This window comes from Merops nubicus, unplaced genomic scaffold, assembly GCF_000691845.1.
Source record: "Merops nubicus isolate BGI_N331 unplaced genomic scaffold, ASM69184v1 scaffold17030, whole genome shotgun sequence".
Classification (NCBI taxonomy): Eukaryota; Metazoa; Chordata; class Aves; order Coraciiformes; family Meropidae; genus Merops; species Merops nubicus.
In genome coordinates, this window is record NW_008582358.1 from 42,351 (window position 1) to 58,947 (window position 16,597).

At 47.7% G+C, this 16,597-nt stretch overlaps 1 protein-coding gene across 1 annotated transcript in view; it reads left to right on the forward strand.

Annotated features, from left to right (window-relative positions):
- Nucleotides 1-16,463, forward strand: part of COL17A1 (collagen, type XVII, alpha 1) — a gene marked incomplete at its 3' end in the record, with an annotated part of 32,261 nt that extends 15,798 nt beyond the window's left edge. The window contains exons 20-50 of the mRNA XM_008937503.1: nt 1-48; nt 230-334; nt 822-884; nt 1,552-1,587; nt 1,725-1,778; nt 2,128-2,163; nt 2,362-2,397; nt 2,809-2,871; nt 3,227-3,262; nt 3,605-3,676; nt 4,040-4,066; nt 5,041-5,076; nt 5,614-5,649; nt 5,879-5,959; nt 6,951-6,986; nt 7,681-7,761; nt 8,699-8,752; nt 8,874-8,915; nt 9,732-9,788; nt 9,940-9,999; nt 10,525-10,551; nt 10,639-10,680; nt 10,841-10,906; nt 11,311-11,358; nt 11,889-12,002; nt 12,255-12,392; nt 12,991-13,074; nt 14,074-14,202; nt 15,323-15,412; nt 15,951-16,064; nt 16,311-16,463. The exon at nt 1-48 is cut by the window's left edge and continues 36 nt beyond it. Coding sequence (XP_008935751.1) covers nt 1-48; nt 230-334; nt 822-884; nt 1,552-1,587; nt 1,725-1,778; nt 2,128-2,163; nt 2,362-2,397; nt 2,809-2,871; nt 3,227-3,262; nt 3,605-3,676; nt 4,040-4,066; nt 5,041-5,076; nt 5,614-5,649; nt 5,879-5,959; nt 6,951-6,986; nt 7,681-7,761; nt 8,699-8,752; nt 8,874-8,915; nt 9,732-9,788; nt 9,940-9,999; nt 10,525-10,551; nt 10,639-10,680; nt 10,841-10,906; nt 11,311-11,358; nt 11,889-12,002; nt 12,255-12,392; nt 12,991-13,074; nt 14,074-14,202; nt 15,323-15,412; nt 15,951-16,064; nt 16,311-16,463 — 2,064 coding nt within the window. The remainder of the gene's footprint in view (nt 49-229; nt 335-821; nt 885-1,551; nt 1,588-1,724; nt 1,779-2,127; nt 2,164-2,361; nt 2,398-2,808; nt 2,872-3,226; nt 3,263-3,604; nt 3,677-4,039; nt 4,067-5,040; nt 5,077-5,613; nt 5,650-5,878; nt 5,960-6,950; nt 6,987-7,680; nt 7,762-8,698; nt 8,753-8,873; nt 8,916-9,731; nt 9,789-9,939; nt 10,000-10,524; nt 10,552-10,638; nt 10,681-10,840; nt 10,907-11,310; nt 11,359-11,888; nt 12,003-12,254; nt 12,393-12,990; nt 13,075-14,073; nt 14,203-15,322; nt 15,413-15,950; nt 16,065-16,310) is intronic.
- Nucleotides 16,464-16,597: the final 134 nt, after the last annotated feature.

Below are 16,597 nucleotides of genomic sequence, written 5' to 3' on the forward strand. Positions count from 1 at the left end.
TTGGGCACCAAGGACCAGAAGGACCAAAAGGACAGAAAGGCAGCATGGGTAAGCATCTCTATCAGAGCTGTGAGTTTCTCACAACTGAGGGACACATGGCATGTGAATACAGATGCCAGGTTGGTGTGATCACTGCCTTCCCCATTGTGGAAGGAGTGGCCATGGATCCTCTTGCCCAAGGTGTCCCATAAAGACACCTTTTTTTTTACAAGGCATTTGTTTCTTGTAGGTGATCCTGGCGTGGAAGGTCCCATGGGACAAAGAGGTCGAGAAGGACTACCAGGGCCTCGAGGGGAGCCTGGACCACCTGGATTTGGAGAAAAAGGAGACAGAGGTAGGAACGAGGTGTACCATTCTCAGGTAAAGCAGAGATGGACAAAAGCCAATTTATAAAACGCCTCAGTGGTAGAATTTGATTTGTTTAGTCAAATCTACATTGCATTTCAGACATTTCCCAGCACAGCCAAATCAGGGATTTTTTTTTTTTCTAAAATTACAGTGGGTGAACAAGGGTTATTTTGCTTTGCCGGGTGTCCTAGTCAGGTTTGAGTTTGGCAGAACTAAAAGCACTTAGGATCAAAGTCATCTTCTTCCCTGCTACCCAAGTCACCAAAGCTGGGGGATTTGTCTTGCTCGTCCTAAAGCCCAGTGAGGTGGGATTTTTTTTATTGGACAATGAGTGCTTACTTGGGTGTTTTGAACTGACCAGCAGATTGCTCATGACACTTGCGAGAGAAAGACTAACAGGAGATGGGATAATGAAAAATGGGATCACAATTCTATTCATGCTCTAAGAATCTATTCATGCTCTTATTCTGCAGGTGTTGCTGGTGAGCCAGGTCCTCCAGGGCCACCTGGTCCTCCCGGTTCTGCTGGCCTTAAAGGTAAATATGAAGATGGACAGAGAGAGACAAGCAGAGTGATTAGGAGTAAATAGGCACTCCAGCATTCCTGTTTCACTTGCATTGCACAGCAGTAATCAGAAAAGTGAGCTAATGATCCTCATTTTAGATAAAATTTACTTTGGTAGGTATAGATAACCTTTAGAGCATAACCTTCAGAGATTTTTAGTGAGCTTTTTAGTGAAAGCAGGGAGGTTTCTTAAAACAACAGTCTTTAAGATATATGATGTTTCCAGCTGTTTATGATCTGCTTTCTAAACTAATAAGGTATACTTCATAGCCTTAACAGGCTTCTACAAGCTACAGCTCTACAATCCATGTAGTTGTGATAAAAATTCTATTAAAAATATTGTATAAAGAAATGGATCCCCCCGGAAGCACAGATCCCACCATCTCAGGCAAGATGGAAGACTTGAGTCTTGTTACCTTGCCTTAAGGTAAAACAATTCCTCTGTCACAAGAAGTAAGTTGTGTAGATTTGTTTTCCTGGATTTGGGATGCCAGTCATGCACATTCCTCTAGTGGCTGGGGGAATTCCAATCTGCTAAACACCCATTAGCTTGTGGATGCTGTTGGGCAAACACAAATAGATTTGTTAATTTTCTAATTGTGGTGTTACTGAAAGAAAACCCATGTTCCTTATTCACAGGTCTGATGGGTTCTCCAGGCCCACAAGGTCCTCCAGGTGAGTGCTGCATTCCCTTGCTATGGCATCTAGAGACTATAGAAAACAAAAACAGAGTGACAGCTTCTCATACTTTCTCTTCTCTAATGCGTAATGGTGAGTGGGATGGCTTAACCCCCTATCTCATTTTTCTGTAGGTCCTCCTGGTCTGCAAGGATTTAGAGGAGAAGCAGGTCTCCCAGGTGCTAAAGGTAATCTTCCTTTCCCCTTGGCAATTAGAAGAACACTAGCTGATGTACTTTTTTAGCACTTTTTTAGCAGACTTGGCCTGAGCATGTAGCATTTTGATGCTGGGGCAAAGAAAAGCATAAGGCTGAGGAAAGGGGAGGAGTGATTGCAAGCAAATACTGAGAAATGTATAAAAGAGACGCAGAGGTAACGGGGCAGTCTAGGTGAGGAAACATGGTTGGATGGATGGAGCTGTACTGAAGGAAAGGAAATTTCCAGTTCCATTTTCCCCTCTGATTTTTCTTGATGCATGAAATTCCTTTCCCTTCTGACTTGTTATTACTATTCATTAATTATCCATATATCTTTAAGGTGAGAAAGGAGCCCCTGGAGCCCCTGGACCCAAAGGTATGTTGATCAGTTAGATCTCTTTTGTGCTGTTTTCTTTAGATTCCTTTAGATGTGGATACTGTCCATGGGCATTAACCCTATCCTTCTTTGGCTTTTTCTTCTGTGCTTTCATCAGAAAGCAGACTTTATTTTCTCTCATGGAAACATTTTACAGTGAAACAATCTCACAGAATCCTTCCCTTTTTTTTGCCACAGGTGATCAGGGTGAGAAGGGATCTCGTGGAATGACAGGTCAGTGGACTGTCTCCCCGGAGTAACAGCTTATCTAACATACAACTGCATTATCTGAGTTTTCAAATAACAGTATAGCCCAGCCAATCTCAGCTAGCTTTCTGAGAAAGTGTAATGGTGTTATTTATTATAGGAGTTTTATTTCTGCACCCAAGTTTTAAACATATAGATCCCATTCTTGGTTTTAGTAATCTTAATAGCAATCTCTGTATTTAGCTTTAGGGAAATTCTCCCACACATGCCCTGTATTCATGTCACTGGAGCTTTTCTAATGCCCAGAGACAGTCACGAATCATGAGGCCTGAACAACCTGTCAATGTTGGTTTTCAACTGCAAAGCACCAAATATTGCTGACAGTATAAATTGTATCTTCACCAGGATTTGATTCATTCTCATACCATTTTGCTACAGGTGAACAGGGCTCAAGAGGAATGCCTGGTCCTCCAGGAGAGCCAGGGGTTAAAGGACCTGCAGGTGGGTAAGAAAAAAGAGCTGTGTTTATATGTGGGGCTATGTTATTTCCACCCAGACTGTTTCTATAAGCATAGACAAAGAAGCAATATGGGAATGGAATCATACTGGTTGTCATCCTAGGTCTTTTTTTATAGATAGCTAAGATTAGTTTGTATACTTAGAAAAGATGTCCTACAGTTAAGTTTCAAATGAATGTCTTTTGAATCTTCAGTAACTGCAGTTAAGGTTTTTTATCAGGTGGAATATAATGAAAAGCCTCTTGCTTGTGTGTAGGGCTGTGCTCCACTTAGCAGGAGAACAAGGCACTATTTGGTGCTATTTCAGCAGACCCTAACAATCTCTTCTCTTTGGACAGGACAAGCTGGTCGTGATGGACAACCAGGTGAAAAAGGTAGGGGATTCCTTTAAGGTAGAAGCACACTACTTCATTTGGGAGGAGGTTGATTTGTAAAAGGGGTTGGAGAAGATGGCAGTAGATTCACGTTCTGGATCTTGCTCTGTCAGCACTGTAGAATCAACCAGGTAAGCACAGAACTGAGGCATAATGGAGCTGGCTGTAGACCAGTGACAGAGTCGTTCTCACTGTAGAACTCTTCTGTCATTGAAGTTCACCTCCCAGACATTGATGCTGAAAATGGCCAGTTGGCTATGAGGATACAATAGATGGGAAGTGCTGCAGGAGAGCTGGTGGCCAAGTTTGAATGGATCTTGTTAATGGAAATTGTATCCCCAGGTGAACCAGGTCTTATGGGAATGCCAGGAGCCCGAGGCCCTCCAGGACCCTCTGGAGATGCAGGACAGCCAGGTAAAAGCATACAGAGAACAAAAGTACTTTTTGTTCAGTCAGGAACACAGAAGTATTTGTAAAAATTTCCAGTCTTAATTTGAAGTTAAGGCTGGCAGAGGGTCTGTGTACTGTAAGACAGTAATGAAAGGAAAACACACAGGGAATTTAGACCCTTTGTGATCTCAGTTGCACAGACTGCAAACAAGAATATCAACTGCTGTGAGCCAGCATTCAGTTTACATACCAGATGCCAGGCCAATTTACACCACTTGCAGACTGTGTGCTTTAATTCCGAGTAAATGTAATGTTTTTCTCCCTGTCTATCCTTTCCCCACATGAAATTTGTTTAGACATCTTAGAATTCTTGCCTTTTTCTGCCAGGTCTCACAGGACCCCAAGGACCACCAGGTAGGCTTTTTGACCATGTTCCACTTTTTCAATGGCAGGCTTTAATAGGGGCTCAGAAAACCCTTCTAATTTTCCCTCTGTCCTGCTCTGGGCTTCCAAAGTGATATCCCAAGGTTTCTGCATCTTTTTTGGCTTTTGAGACAGGTTTTGTTGTTGGTGTGTAATTTTATAGGAATTCAGGGCCTTGGAGTGTTGAAAATTTGCCTCTCCCCAAAACATAGTTTGCAACAAAGAGAATGTTTTTGTCCCCTGTATGTCACTGCAAAGTCATTCTGGTCAGCAGCAGAAACAGCGGAGAGGATGTAGCAACAGAGGTGGAAGCAGAGGATGTGATGTCTGCAAGCAGAGGTGGTCTGGGGGACAGGTCACCAGGGATTTTATCCAGGAGTCTCAGGACAGGCAGCAACACCTGGAAGAAGCTATGGGTGAATCTAGGGAGCAGTGCCATCATCCACAGTGGGAGGAGGGAAGCCCTTAACTATAACATAGCTGAACCATAGAATGCTTTGGGTTGGAAGCGACCTTAAAGATCATCTAGTTCCAATCTGCCTGCCATGGGCAGGGACACCTCCCACTAGACCAGGCTGCACAAGAGCCCCTCCAACCTAGTTGTGAACATCTTCAGTGGCAGATCATCCACAGGTTCCCTGACCAACCTGTTTCAGTGTCTCACCACCCTCATAGTGAAGAATTTCTTCCTAATATCTAATCTAAGTCTACTGCCTTCCAGTTTGAACCCGTTACCCCTTGTCCTATCACTACAAGCCCAGGGACACTACCAGCTCAGCCCACAGTCCACTGTGCGTTCCTCCTCTTGCTGTCAGGGTCCTGCTTATAAATGCTGAAAGGCAGGGTCTTGAGCAGGGAGCTCCTTTTATAAACCCACAGGTGAAACTCAATGGGGGTATTTGGAAAAAAAAGAGCAAACAATATTTGCACTAACCATTTAAAATTGTTCATCTACCTTATATCAGGACTTCCAGGCAACCCAGGCCGACCAGGAGCTAAAGGTGAGTTTTATTTCTTCCCTAATACTCCTTTTCTCTCTAAACACTTCATTTTAGGGAGGATTAGCTGCTCTGCTGACCAGTCTCTGAATCAACAGTGGCATCTAGTGGCTTTAGGAAGGGAAGGTTTGAGAAACAGACGGTAACCAAAGCCTCCCTGAGCATACAGGAAAGGCAGGACATCTGCTGAGGTGCTCAGCAGGATGGTTCTGCACTGAGAAAACCTTAGCAAACCTGGTTCTGCCCTGAGCATACGAGCATGATGCCTGTGACTGCAATGGAACCTCTGTGCCTGCCTCAGCTAAATCAAGGCCTGGTGCCTGTGTTGGCAGATGTAGTACTTGGAAAGGTGATCAGAGGATTTCTCTGGAGTATCTGAGCTCTGTTGCATACCCCATGACCTTTTAATGCTACAACTTCTCAGACAACAGACAAGGGCAAAAAGAACAGAAATCACATGTTTAGTAGGACAATGTAATTGAGATAGTGGCAGATATTACTCAAAAAAAAAGGTCATCTTTTGTCTCTTTGTTTTCTTAGGAGAACCTGGAGCTCCAGGAAAAGTCATAAGTGCCGGTATGTAGTGCTGTGAGAGCTCAAACAGTTCTGCTTTCACAGGATTCTGTGGTTTTTGTTACGCCTCCTAAATTCATCTTGACTGTGTGTCACACCTGTCGTGGGGCTCCCTGTGTTGGGAGAATCCATATCCTGTAGATGTGTGATTCCTCAAGGATAGACTGGCTACACGTCGGCTGGATGTGTGTATATATGTGCAGCTGTGCAGGTGTATGTGTTTGTGTTTCAGAGGGTTCATCAACCATTGCTCTGCCAGGCCCACCAGGTCCCCCAGGCCCACCCGGCCCCACTGGACCCCCAGGTGTTCCAGGTGAGGAAGTTGCTCCTCTGCTGTGGCTTTCTGCAGGCAGCTGGCATGGCTGGGCATCCAGTCCTTCACTGAATGCGGGATGTTTATTGCCTCTGCCAGGACACCCTGTCTGGGAGGCAGGATTGCTCAGGCAGGAGTCATGATCCTCACCCTTCCCTGCAGAAAGACCAAGATCTCAGGCTGAGTTAGGAAGGCAGCAGCCTCAGGGGAGAAAGGGGGTATGATCACAAGGGGAAAGACAGAAGGAAGGGCTGAGAAGATGAAGAAGCTGGGAACACTGTTGTTGTCCTTTTATCTTCTGAGCACAAGGTAGTGATGGGTCAAATCCAGTGAGTAGAATCAAGCTCTTCTGCCTCTCAGGAAAGCAGGCTTGTGTCTGATCCCTTTCCTGGCACTGTTACTGAAATCAGGAAGTGCTTGTTTTCCTGTCTTAGCTTTGAACTCAGGACAGCAGAAATCCCAGGTGAGCATCAAGCACAGACAGACAGACTCTGGCTAAGCGTGAGCTCGAGCCTCAGCCTCCTCTGCCCCAGGTCAGGCTGCCCTCCAGCACGCCGGTGTCGGGCAGCAGAGTGCCTGAGCCCTGGCTCTCGGGGCACTTCTGTGCCTCTCCCAGCTGTACAGTGGAGCTGATCCTGGAGCTGGTTTGGTAGAGCAAGCCTCAGACTGCAGCAGGGAGTGCAAGAGGAGGGTTAGGCCTATTGCATTCCTGTTGTGGCCAGTGACCTTCTGGTTATTCCCCCAGTCTAAGAGGCACCAAGCACTTTAATTGCTACATGATGGAAAATAAGCCTCTTCTCTGGAGCTTCAAGTAATACGTGGGACATTGATGAATTCATACCCCATGGCAATTCCATTTACTTGTGCAGACAAATACATTGTTTGATAGTCTCAGTTCTTATAAAAACCCCTATTGATTCTTTCCTTCTACTGTAAAATACAACCAGGAAGATCTAATGCAATCTGGTTTTTTTTTTCCCTTTGAAACCAGGTCCTGTTGGACCAGCTGGTCTCCCTGGACAGCAAGGTACCAGTCTCCATCAGCTTTGATTCTGCTTCTTAAGAGGACTGCGTTCATTAGTTTTCCTTTGTTTCTAATACTCTCAGCCCTTGGCACAATCCCTCTCCCTTTTATTTGAAGATTTCTTCCTTTCAGTTCATTTTGCTGTATTATTTAGCTTAATTAATCTTGTGAAGGATTTCCATTCTTCTTTTCTTTCCCAGGGGAAGATGGGGGTGGTAAGAGCCAGTATGATGTGGAGGCTGCAAATGTCTTTTTTTCTTATGTTATTTTTTTCTGGAGGCTGGTAGTTCTAAGGCATTTCTCAAGTGCAGTTGTCTTTCTTTAGTAGGGGATACAGCCCTGCTGGGTACCTCCTGCCATTTTGGAAGGTGGGTGAGCAAACTAGAGCCAAATTTGGAATAGCGTCACTATGAAACTACTGCAAATCAGACAGACATCTGTTTGGAAGGGTCTGAACAGGGCTGGCTCCCAAGAACCTTTCTTAGCCAGTTTTCTATGGGCCTGCTAGAGTAAATTACACAGTAATTTCCACATTTGAATACAGTGTCAGTGTCCCTCAGAGCCAGGGACCAGGGTGTGCTTCCAGTTCATGTAAGCAAAGTCTGAACCTGTTGTCAGCCAGGTGAGGAGTGAGTACAAAATGCCACCTTTTCTCAATTACATAATTCACTCTATCTTTTTTTTTTTCCTGAAAAAGGTCCACGGGGTGAGAAGGGATCCCCAGGTGAAGCTGTGATAGAAACTATCAAAACAGAAGTCTCATCATTAGCATCTCAAAGTAAGTGGGCCTGTCTGCCACTCCTTTGCTTGGACGGGTGCCAGAGGCCTCAAGGCCTCCCCACAGCTCTCAGGAGACACCTCTACCTCCTTCCCCTCAGTGTGACATAGGGCAATTCTGTGTGCCTGTTTGGTGATGGGACAGCAATACCAGCTACCTCTTCTTCCCTCCCTCTCATCTGTGCATCCCAATGTGCTTTCAAAAGAAGGTAAATGGAGGCCCCATGTCACAGAGAGGAAAGCTAAGGGACAGTGTCTGCTGAACAGTCCCTAGCAGCAGAGATGGTCACGGAGCTGTGAGCTTTCAGCCTGGCCTTTTAGCCACTGTGTTCACACAGGGCAGTTCCCTATGTAATAGGAACACAGAGCCACCTGTAAGAGCAGAACCTGTTTGAAAAGGCACATTAACCTCAGCAACAGAAATCAAAAATCTCTCTGCAAATTAAACGATGATCTCACAGGGCAGCAAATACTATTTTGAATTTGTGGCTTAACTTGGAGGTGAGGATACACCTCCAATCAAGATAACACAGTGCTTGGTGGCTCCATAATGTTCCTCTCCCAAAACTTGCCCCTCTCCTTGAAAGTCAAAGCTTTTCCTCTCCTTGCAAGTCCTTTCCCTCCTTCACTGGTCTTTGAGTCCTTTGCTTTTTCCCTCAGGAACCATTACTCTGTAGAGAGATCTCCTCTGTGTTTCTGCTATGCTGCCAGCCTGCTCAGCACTGTATTTTGCTTCATGTCCTAACCTGCATGCTGGCAACCAGGCACCTCTCTCCCCTCCCCTCCCTGCCTCAACTTTGGCTTAGGTCACCCAGGTCCTGCCTTAGTCCACCTTTTGATTGTAAGAGCTTCTAACAGCAATGTAACAACAGTGTTTCCATAGCAGCAATAGCTCCATAGCAACAACTTTCCCTTTTTTGTGTGTTTCATTTGCACAGTGCTGGCAGATTTACAAGGGCAAGCAGGACCACCAGGTCCCCCTGGACCACCAGGTACGCAGTACAGCCGAGCTCAGGACGTAAGCTGGGAGATGCTAACACAGATGGCACGTTTCTGGGCCATGCACTTTGCTGAGGAAATATTCTAGAATACTCCTGTTTCTTTTGTTATCAGGTGAATCTGTGCAGGGGCCCCCTGGACCTCGTGGTCCCCCAGGTAAGAGCTGAAACTCTGAAACAAACCTGGAAAGTGGGAATTTTTTTCTTGTGCCTGTATCTTGTGCCTTGAGGTATCCCAGATGCAGTCTTGGACCTGATAGGAGTTAGTTATTACAGCTGACTTTAATGGGAGCAGAATTTCACACAGTGGGTTCCTACTAGCAGGGTTTCATTGCAATATAGTTTCACAGCAAGACACTGCCTAAGGGAAGAGATTTGCTTTGGCAGAGATTTTCTGGCCAGAGTAGTGATTCATAAAAGCTGTACATTTTGGGAAGATACTCAACATTTTCAAGTCCCCAGATGACGTAACTGCAATCAGTTCCATCTTTACTTCTTACTTGTCCAACCTTAACTTCCAACTGGAGACAGATGGAGTGGCTCTTACGATGAGGAAATCCCCACTTCACTTTCTGTAGCAGAGATTTCCCTTGTGAAGCCAGAAGAGTGGAGGTGCAGGAGGACACAAGACAGGAGCATAACCCTATTCCTTGCTCTCTGCTCTGTAGCAAAGGGGAGCAGGTCAGGTGTGTGATAACATGAACCTCCCCTATAAACGCAGTGAAGGGCAGCTGGGATAGGCACTCTGTACAACAATGAAAGGAGTTTCTCTGCCCTGTGTCTGCTGTGGTGGCAAACGGTAATGAAACACAACTAACAGGGACAGATGTGTGTGGAGAAAACAAAGATAATAGCTACACTTGGAAATATTTGAGCTGTGGCTGGAGATGTAGCAGCTCTCACATGCATTTGTTTACATTGCTGAGGCTGATCCTTCCTGAAGCCTTTTTGTGCCCTCTTTGCATAGGAGAAGGATTGCCAGGACCTCCAGGCCCACCAGGGAGACCAGGAGCTTCTATGTCCACCTCAGGTAGGTTCTTCTCCCTCATTCCTGTGCTGTGGGAATGCCCTGACTGTTGGGGTTCCAGAGGACACATCCTTGGCTGGGACTAGGTGGAGCCAGAGGAGACGTGTCATGTTCTGTTGGATGTCATGAAGGAACCTCTTTGTCTTAATTACAGAAACATTCCTCACTGGCCCACCAGGCCCACCAGGCCCACCAGGCCCAAAGGGAGACCAAGGTGGGTATATCCTGCTGCCTCACCAACGTACTAGATGGATCTCAGCACCTCAGACTGAAAAGAAGGAAGGAAGGGCTTGGAAGCACCAAGTGTCCTGCCTTCCTGTGCCTGTAAGCAAGTTAGCACAGTGGACACTGGGACTCCTGTCTGATGCCATAAAACAAGTCAGTCTTTGTCAGAGGAATTGATTAGCCTCCCGTGCTGGCGTCGAGGCAATCACTGTGTTCAGATCATGCCTTTGCAAGCTCATTAGATTCAGGAGCATTCAGAGCTTCAGAGTTGCCATTAAAGGGGAACAATTTTTATTTCAAAATGTGATGTGGACTTGGCTAAGTCAGTGCAGGGGAGCGGCCCTGTGAAGTGGAGCTTGGCTCTCAGCTGGCAGGAGAACATGGGACCTGCTCCCTTTACCCATTTCTGCTCTGCAAATTCAAGGCCATGATAATGTTCTGCAGGGTGGGCTGGGGTGCTGCAGGTCAGAACAAAGCAAATGCTAACACTGTTCCTCTGCTCCCCTGTTCACAGGTGAACGAGGCCCACGAGGTTTCACAGGTAAGGAGGCTTGCAGGAGGTATCAGGAGGGTGTAGGGTTAGTGTGCCTCTGCATCTGACCACTCCTCCATTCCTGTGCCCCGTCAGGAGAACCGGGTGAGCCTGGCCTTCCAGCGTTCTCCTCCCATGGTCAGTATGGCCCCTTGCCTCCTTTGAATTTGTTGTCCCTAGGCTGAAACCAGGAGGCAAAATCCTGCTCTATGGATTCTAACTTAGTTTCAGTGGAGCCAGGATTTTGTCCAGACGCTTTATTCCTGTGAATCTCTGACTCTCCTTCTGCAACTGGCAGGTGACAGAATCACCATACAGGGACCTCCAGGAGTTCCAGGCCCACCAGGCCCACCTGGCCCCAAAGGTGAAGTTAAAAATCCTCTTCCTTTCTTTCTTTTCTGGTGGCCTCACATAGCCAAGAGTGGGTTAGACTCACTAACAACCTGGTCCTTTGGGAGCTACAGCTATGTCCACCGTCCTTTGGGAACTACAGCTATGTCCACCCCTGCCTTTTCAGGCAGAGCAGGACCAAGGCAATAGAACTGCTCTGAGCACAAGGCACTTGAGCATGTCACAGAAGGCTCAGGAAAGCTGCTGTAGCCTCTTCCTTCTGCTCTTCCACAGCAAGCTGCTCTTTCAAGATAGTCATTACAAGGGCTGGGCAGTTGCTTCTCTGGCAACATGTAGCTCAGCTGTTTTATATGACCAAGCATGCAACGTGCAGTGAGACCCATTACAATTGTCTGTCTCCCTCACTCTGATTTCCAGGTGATGCAGGTGTCCCAGGCGCTCCTGGCATCCCAGGAGCATCTCGAGGTAAGAGGCCAGACCATCACTGCTATGATATAATCAAGAAATGCTGACAGCCTGGTGGGGGCTTTGAGGAAGCTCCTTTGGGTTTTACAAGTGTGGGTGCCAACCTAATGCTGATGGGATTTGTGTTCAAAACATTTTTTGCACAGCCTGCCTTAAATCAGACCATTTAAGAATTGCAAGCTTTCTATTTCCAGCTAACTGGGAATCCTTTGAGCTGTCCTCTTGGGACATGAGAGAAAGGGATTCCAGGTTGGGCAACCATGTTCCGCAAGGTATTAGGGAAGCTGCATTGAACATTCTAGTGGAAAAACTTCTGATCAGAGCATAAGAACTGAATTATAAGGTGCCAAATTAATTGAAGACATTATACTGCCTAATAGGCCATGCTCATACTGTGCTTAGAGATGGAGGGGGAGCCCCTTCACAGCTTCTTCCAGGCCTGTGGGAAGGGCTCAATGCAAGCACACTTTAGCATCGCTTCATCTAGTGCAGCTGTGCCCAAACCCTCCTCCTTACAATGCTTTCTGTAGGTGGGTCCAGACAAATTCAGGGACCACCAGGACCTCCTGGGCCACCCGGTCCTCCTGGCCCAGGTGGGAGTTCATCTCAAGAGATTCAACAGTATGTCGCCGACTACCTGAAGAGTGAGTATAATGAGATTTTGCCATGGATCAGCAGATGCATGTCTGCCTCTCTCTTTTGCTCCCTGAGCCCCTTGTCACTCTCCCTTTACAAAAAGCAGCCCTACTGCTCTGGCTTTATGGATACTGTGGAGTGCTGTTACTCACTGTGGCCTCTGCAGAACTGCCCTTCTAGGGAAAGAGGGTCCAGTAACTGTGCATTTGGCCATTGTCTTCCTTCTAGTGATGTGAGCATATCTTGCTCTTCCTACCTAGGTGACAATGTAAGGCATTATTTGACTGGTGCCCAAGGCCCACCAGGCCCTCCAGGCCCACCTGGAGTCATCACCACTGCAGATGGGACGACCTTTGATTATGCAGAGCTGGCTACCCGTGTTATGAGCTATATGACAAGTGAGTACCACGCTGGTAAGCCCTGTACTGAGTGATGTGCTCGGCTGAGCTTCTGCAGCACTTGGGAGGTGAGAACCAGAGGAGGAACAACAGTCTTTAAATACCAGTAGCTCAACCCAGGTACTCATCTTCTGCAGTCTTGACCCAGGACTCCACACAGCTGCGGAGACCTCTGAGCCTTGTCCCATTTTATTGGTTAGATTAACTAACAGTTGCTGCTGATTAAAAAGTCTCACACTAAAAATTAGCTGTTGACCCTATAAACCCTCCAAGATTGAAACAGAGGTGACTCTATTTGATGTATGTGCTCTCAAGTATTCTGGGGCTGTCTTGTACACTTGGGGCCCTCCTAAAGTAGATTAAATTCCCAAGAGCTTTTTGAAGTAGCCTGGAATCTCAGTCAGAAGAGCACAGACCTCACAGCTGTGGAAATATCAGGATGTGTGAGACAGCAACAGATTCCTGGTTGGGGCCATAGGAAGCTCATTCCATCAGTAGAACTGGATTTTCAGCTTTCATTTGTCCTTGCCTGACCTCTCTTCACCTTCTTTCTTATCCTGCTGGATGTGAAACCTTTTCATTCCCTTTATTCCCACAGGCTCTTCAGGTAGCTATCAATCATTTGCCAGTTCAGTATCAACTACATCTGTTTTGTACCAAGAACTTCTGGACATGCTGCAGAGTAAGTGACCTTCAAGGGAAGCGGGGGGGTGGGGATGAAAGCATCCCAGCAGGCTGGAGATCTGTCCTTCCCTTCCAGTCTCCTGTCTCCAACTGGAGTTACCAGCAGCTGCTTTGGAGAGCAAAGGCCTGCCATGGGTGCTGCTGAGCAACCTGCCATATCTCCTTCCAAGTCCTTCAGAGACAGTTTCCTGTGTCTTGTACTGGAGAGTTTGCATGCTTTCCTGAAGCTATGCTTGCCTACCCATTTGCTTTTCACACCCACCATTGTAATTCCACAGTTTCCCACTCCCTCCCCTCCTCAGCTCTCTAGGTGGCATCTGCCTATTTCTCTCCTTTTCAGGAATTCTCCACAATTTTCCCCAATCTCCCACTAAACTTTAGGCTTCTTTCTAGCTCCCCCACTCCCTTAGGGTCCCTTCCATTCCTTCTTGCCCACTAAAGCCATTGCTGTGTCTTTGTTCTTAAGGCTAAGAGGATACGCAGCTCTGTGTTCTTTTCTACACACACTGTTACTGCAGGCTGATAGATAAGTCACCAGGGTGTCATTTTGCTGTGCCTGAAGACACTGCTGATGCTGGCCAACACTGCACTCCTTCTGTGTGGTCTAGTGGGGGATCAATCAGAGTCCACATTCCAAACAGCCAAATGGCTGCTGAAATTCCACAGAGCTCAGCGTGGTCTTTCCCAGCTGAGCCAGTTTGTGTTCCCTTTATTCAAGATGTTGTCCAGGGTGTCCCGAAGAAACAGAGCACAAGGAGATATCATGCTCCTCAAACCCTGGCTTGTAGGAGCTTCCTAGCCCTGTCACAAATGTTTCTGACACCTTACACAGGGTAGATCACACTCAGAGAAAGAGGAGAGGTGGGAAAAGGAGCTTTGCACCCATAGGTTTTGATGGTCTCCGTAGTGGTGGCGGTTCAACTCACAGGCCGGACACACACACCTGACATCTTTGCAGCAGCTGGACAGCCTTAAAAGATGTCTTCTTCATTTCCAGGAGAAGAAATTCGTCAGTATCTAGTTGGACCTCGGGGCCCACCGGGACCTCCTGGACCAGGGGGAGATGGGATGTCTCTGTCACTGGATTATGATGAGCTCACCAGACGGTTTATCAGCTACTTGACAAGTAATGGGCTTTATTGGTGTGCATGTCCCTCTGTGCCTTTGGGAGCTGAGCAGAAAGCTCATGCTGTCAGGGAAAACTCTTCCAGCACTGACTGTGTGAATTCCTCTGTACAGAGACCTCCTCACAGGGATTGTGAGAGACTTGGAAGAGCACATAGATACCCTGTAGCTAAGATACTATCCACAGACTCTAGTAAAGAGTTTTCTTTTACTAAAACTGAGCTTGGGAACATAATTTCATCTCAGCCATCTTAAAGTCCCATCAACACCTTCAAGTGCCTCTATAACCCTTCTCTCACTGGTTCTGTGGCCAGGATATATCTCTCTGTGGAAGAGTTGATATACGCCCGCTTTGTGTTGAGGCAGTTCAGGCTACAAACTTTTGGGACTTTAAAGTTAGTTGAAACAAATTGCACCTCTCTGCTTCAATCTCCCATCCATAGAGGGGTAATACAGCACACAAGAACTGTCAGACAGAGAGGACTCCAGAGCATCCCCAGCAGCAGTGCTAAAATGCCTAATCCTGCCAGCTGCTACTGTCTGCTGAAAAGCACAGCTGGTCTGTGCTTAGTCTCTCTGAGGAGACCAGATCTCACTAATGGGCTGCTCCAAAGATGTTGGGAATTTCCTCCTTGGCTCTGGAAGCAGGGAACTGCTGTTTAACAGCAGCACCCCAACAGCTCGAGCAGGACAGCTGTGTTTTATCAGCCAGGACCTTTCACTGAAGCAAATCACAAAGGTGCAAAGGTTTGCACCAGAGCTGCTTGCAGGTGCAGGACGGGCAGCACGTGCATCAGCAGCCAGTGGGTCACAGCTGAGTTGCATGTCCTGGGGTGTGACCTGTGTCGGGTTCATGAGCTGTGCAGAGGTTTGCCAAGAGTAGAGGCCTGATGCCTCACTGTCTGCAGGTGCCCTTGTGCTGGGATTAACGGGGCAAGCTTTAACTCCAAGTCCAGAACAAGGCTTGAGCTCTGTTTCCCAGCACAATCTGCTGATGAGACTACTCCACCCTGCAGGAGTCCCTCCTGCAATACTTGTGAACAAGCCCTGCAGCCTGTCTGCTCGCATTGCAACAGCCTGTTTTGATAATGTGCTACTCTTGAATCTGTTTGGTTTTGCAGGTTCTGGCATGAGCATTGGGCTGCCTGGACCCCCTGGGCCACCAGGGCCACCCGGTGTATCCTACAGTGAGCTGACAGCATACCTGCGAAGTGAGCCCACTTCCTCACCCCCTGCCACAGAGCCCTGCTCATGCCCAGGCATAGCCACAGAGCTGCCCCTTTTGCCCATCACAGCAAATAACCCTCTATGAGTCTCTGATGGTCCCTCTGCCTTAGCAGCACTGCAGGTCCCCTGGGCTCTGCCAGGACCTGCACAGGCCGTGAGGGGCTGCAGAGAGATCACCGTGCTCCTGTGGGAGTGGCAGCAGCAAGGGGCTGTCTTGGGGGTGGGGATGGAGGAGCCCTTTGTCTTCCCCAAACACTGCAGCATAACAGGCTTTCTTATGCTGCTTTTCAAATATATATTTTAAAAACGGGGGCTTCTCCCCTCCTTGGGATCTCCTGAGTTCCCAGTATGATGTCTACATGCAGGGAAGTGAGGTGCACCAAGAAGGCTGCACCAGAAGGTGCTGGAGGAGAAAAAAGCACCTTATACTTGGCTGTAGCTGGCATTACCTGTATTGTCAGGGAAGGTTCATCAGGATTGCAGTGGTTTGAGTCATTCCTTTTCTTCCTTTGTGTCTTACAGACTCTGAATTCAGTGGTCTGGTTGGACCTCCTGGTCCTCCAGGGCCCCAAGGACCTCCAGGGATCCCTGGATCACCAGGCACCTCTCTGGAGGACATCTCTGCTTACCTTCAAAGTAAAGCACTTTGTAGTTCTCATAGCTGGCAGGGAAACACTGTTAGTAGGTGCTGGTGGGACTGAGACAGAGATTTAGCATACCAGGGGCATGACTGCCCACTGAGAATGAGGTTGCTTTAAAAAAAAATCAGCATTGGCTGGAAAGGGGTGGAAGTTGTGGTTGGAGTTTTTAAACTTTCAAGATTCCCAGATGTGATTTCCTTGTCCTCTCACTGCTGAAAAATAATTCTTCCTGTCTCTCGAGGTGTGGGATACTCCTCCTTCTCTGGAGTCCAGGGCCCACCTGGCCCTCCGGGCCCTCCAGGACCACCAGGCTTCTCAGGAACTGGCCTCCTGTCCTATGCTGACATCACCCACAGCGACGAGTTCAGGAGCGAGCTGATCCAGTACCTGAAGAGTAAGGGGCTGCCTCCCTCCCCCTGCACCACCCCCCCGGGCCACGCTTTGCCCTCTGCGGGCTGCTGGCTCTGGCAGGGCGGCGGCAGCCCTGCAGGGTTCTTCCCCGCACTGGGGCTGGAGCCACCCGAGCTG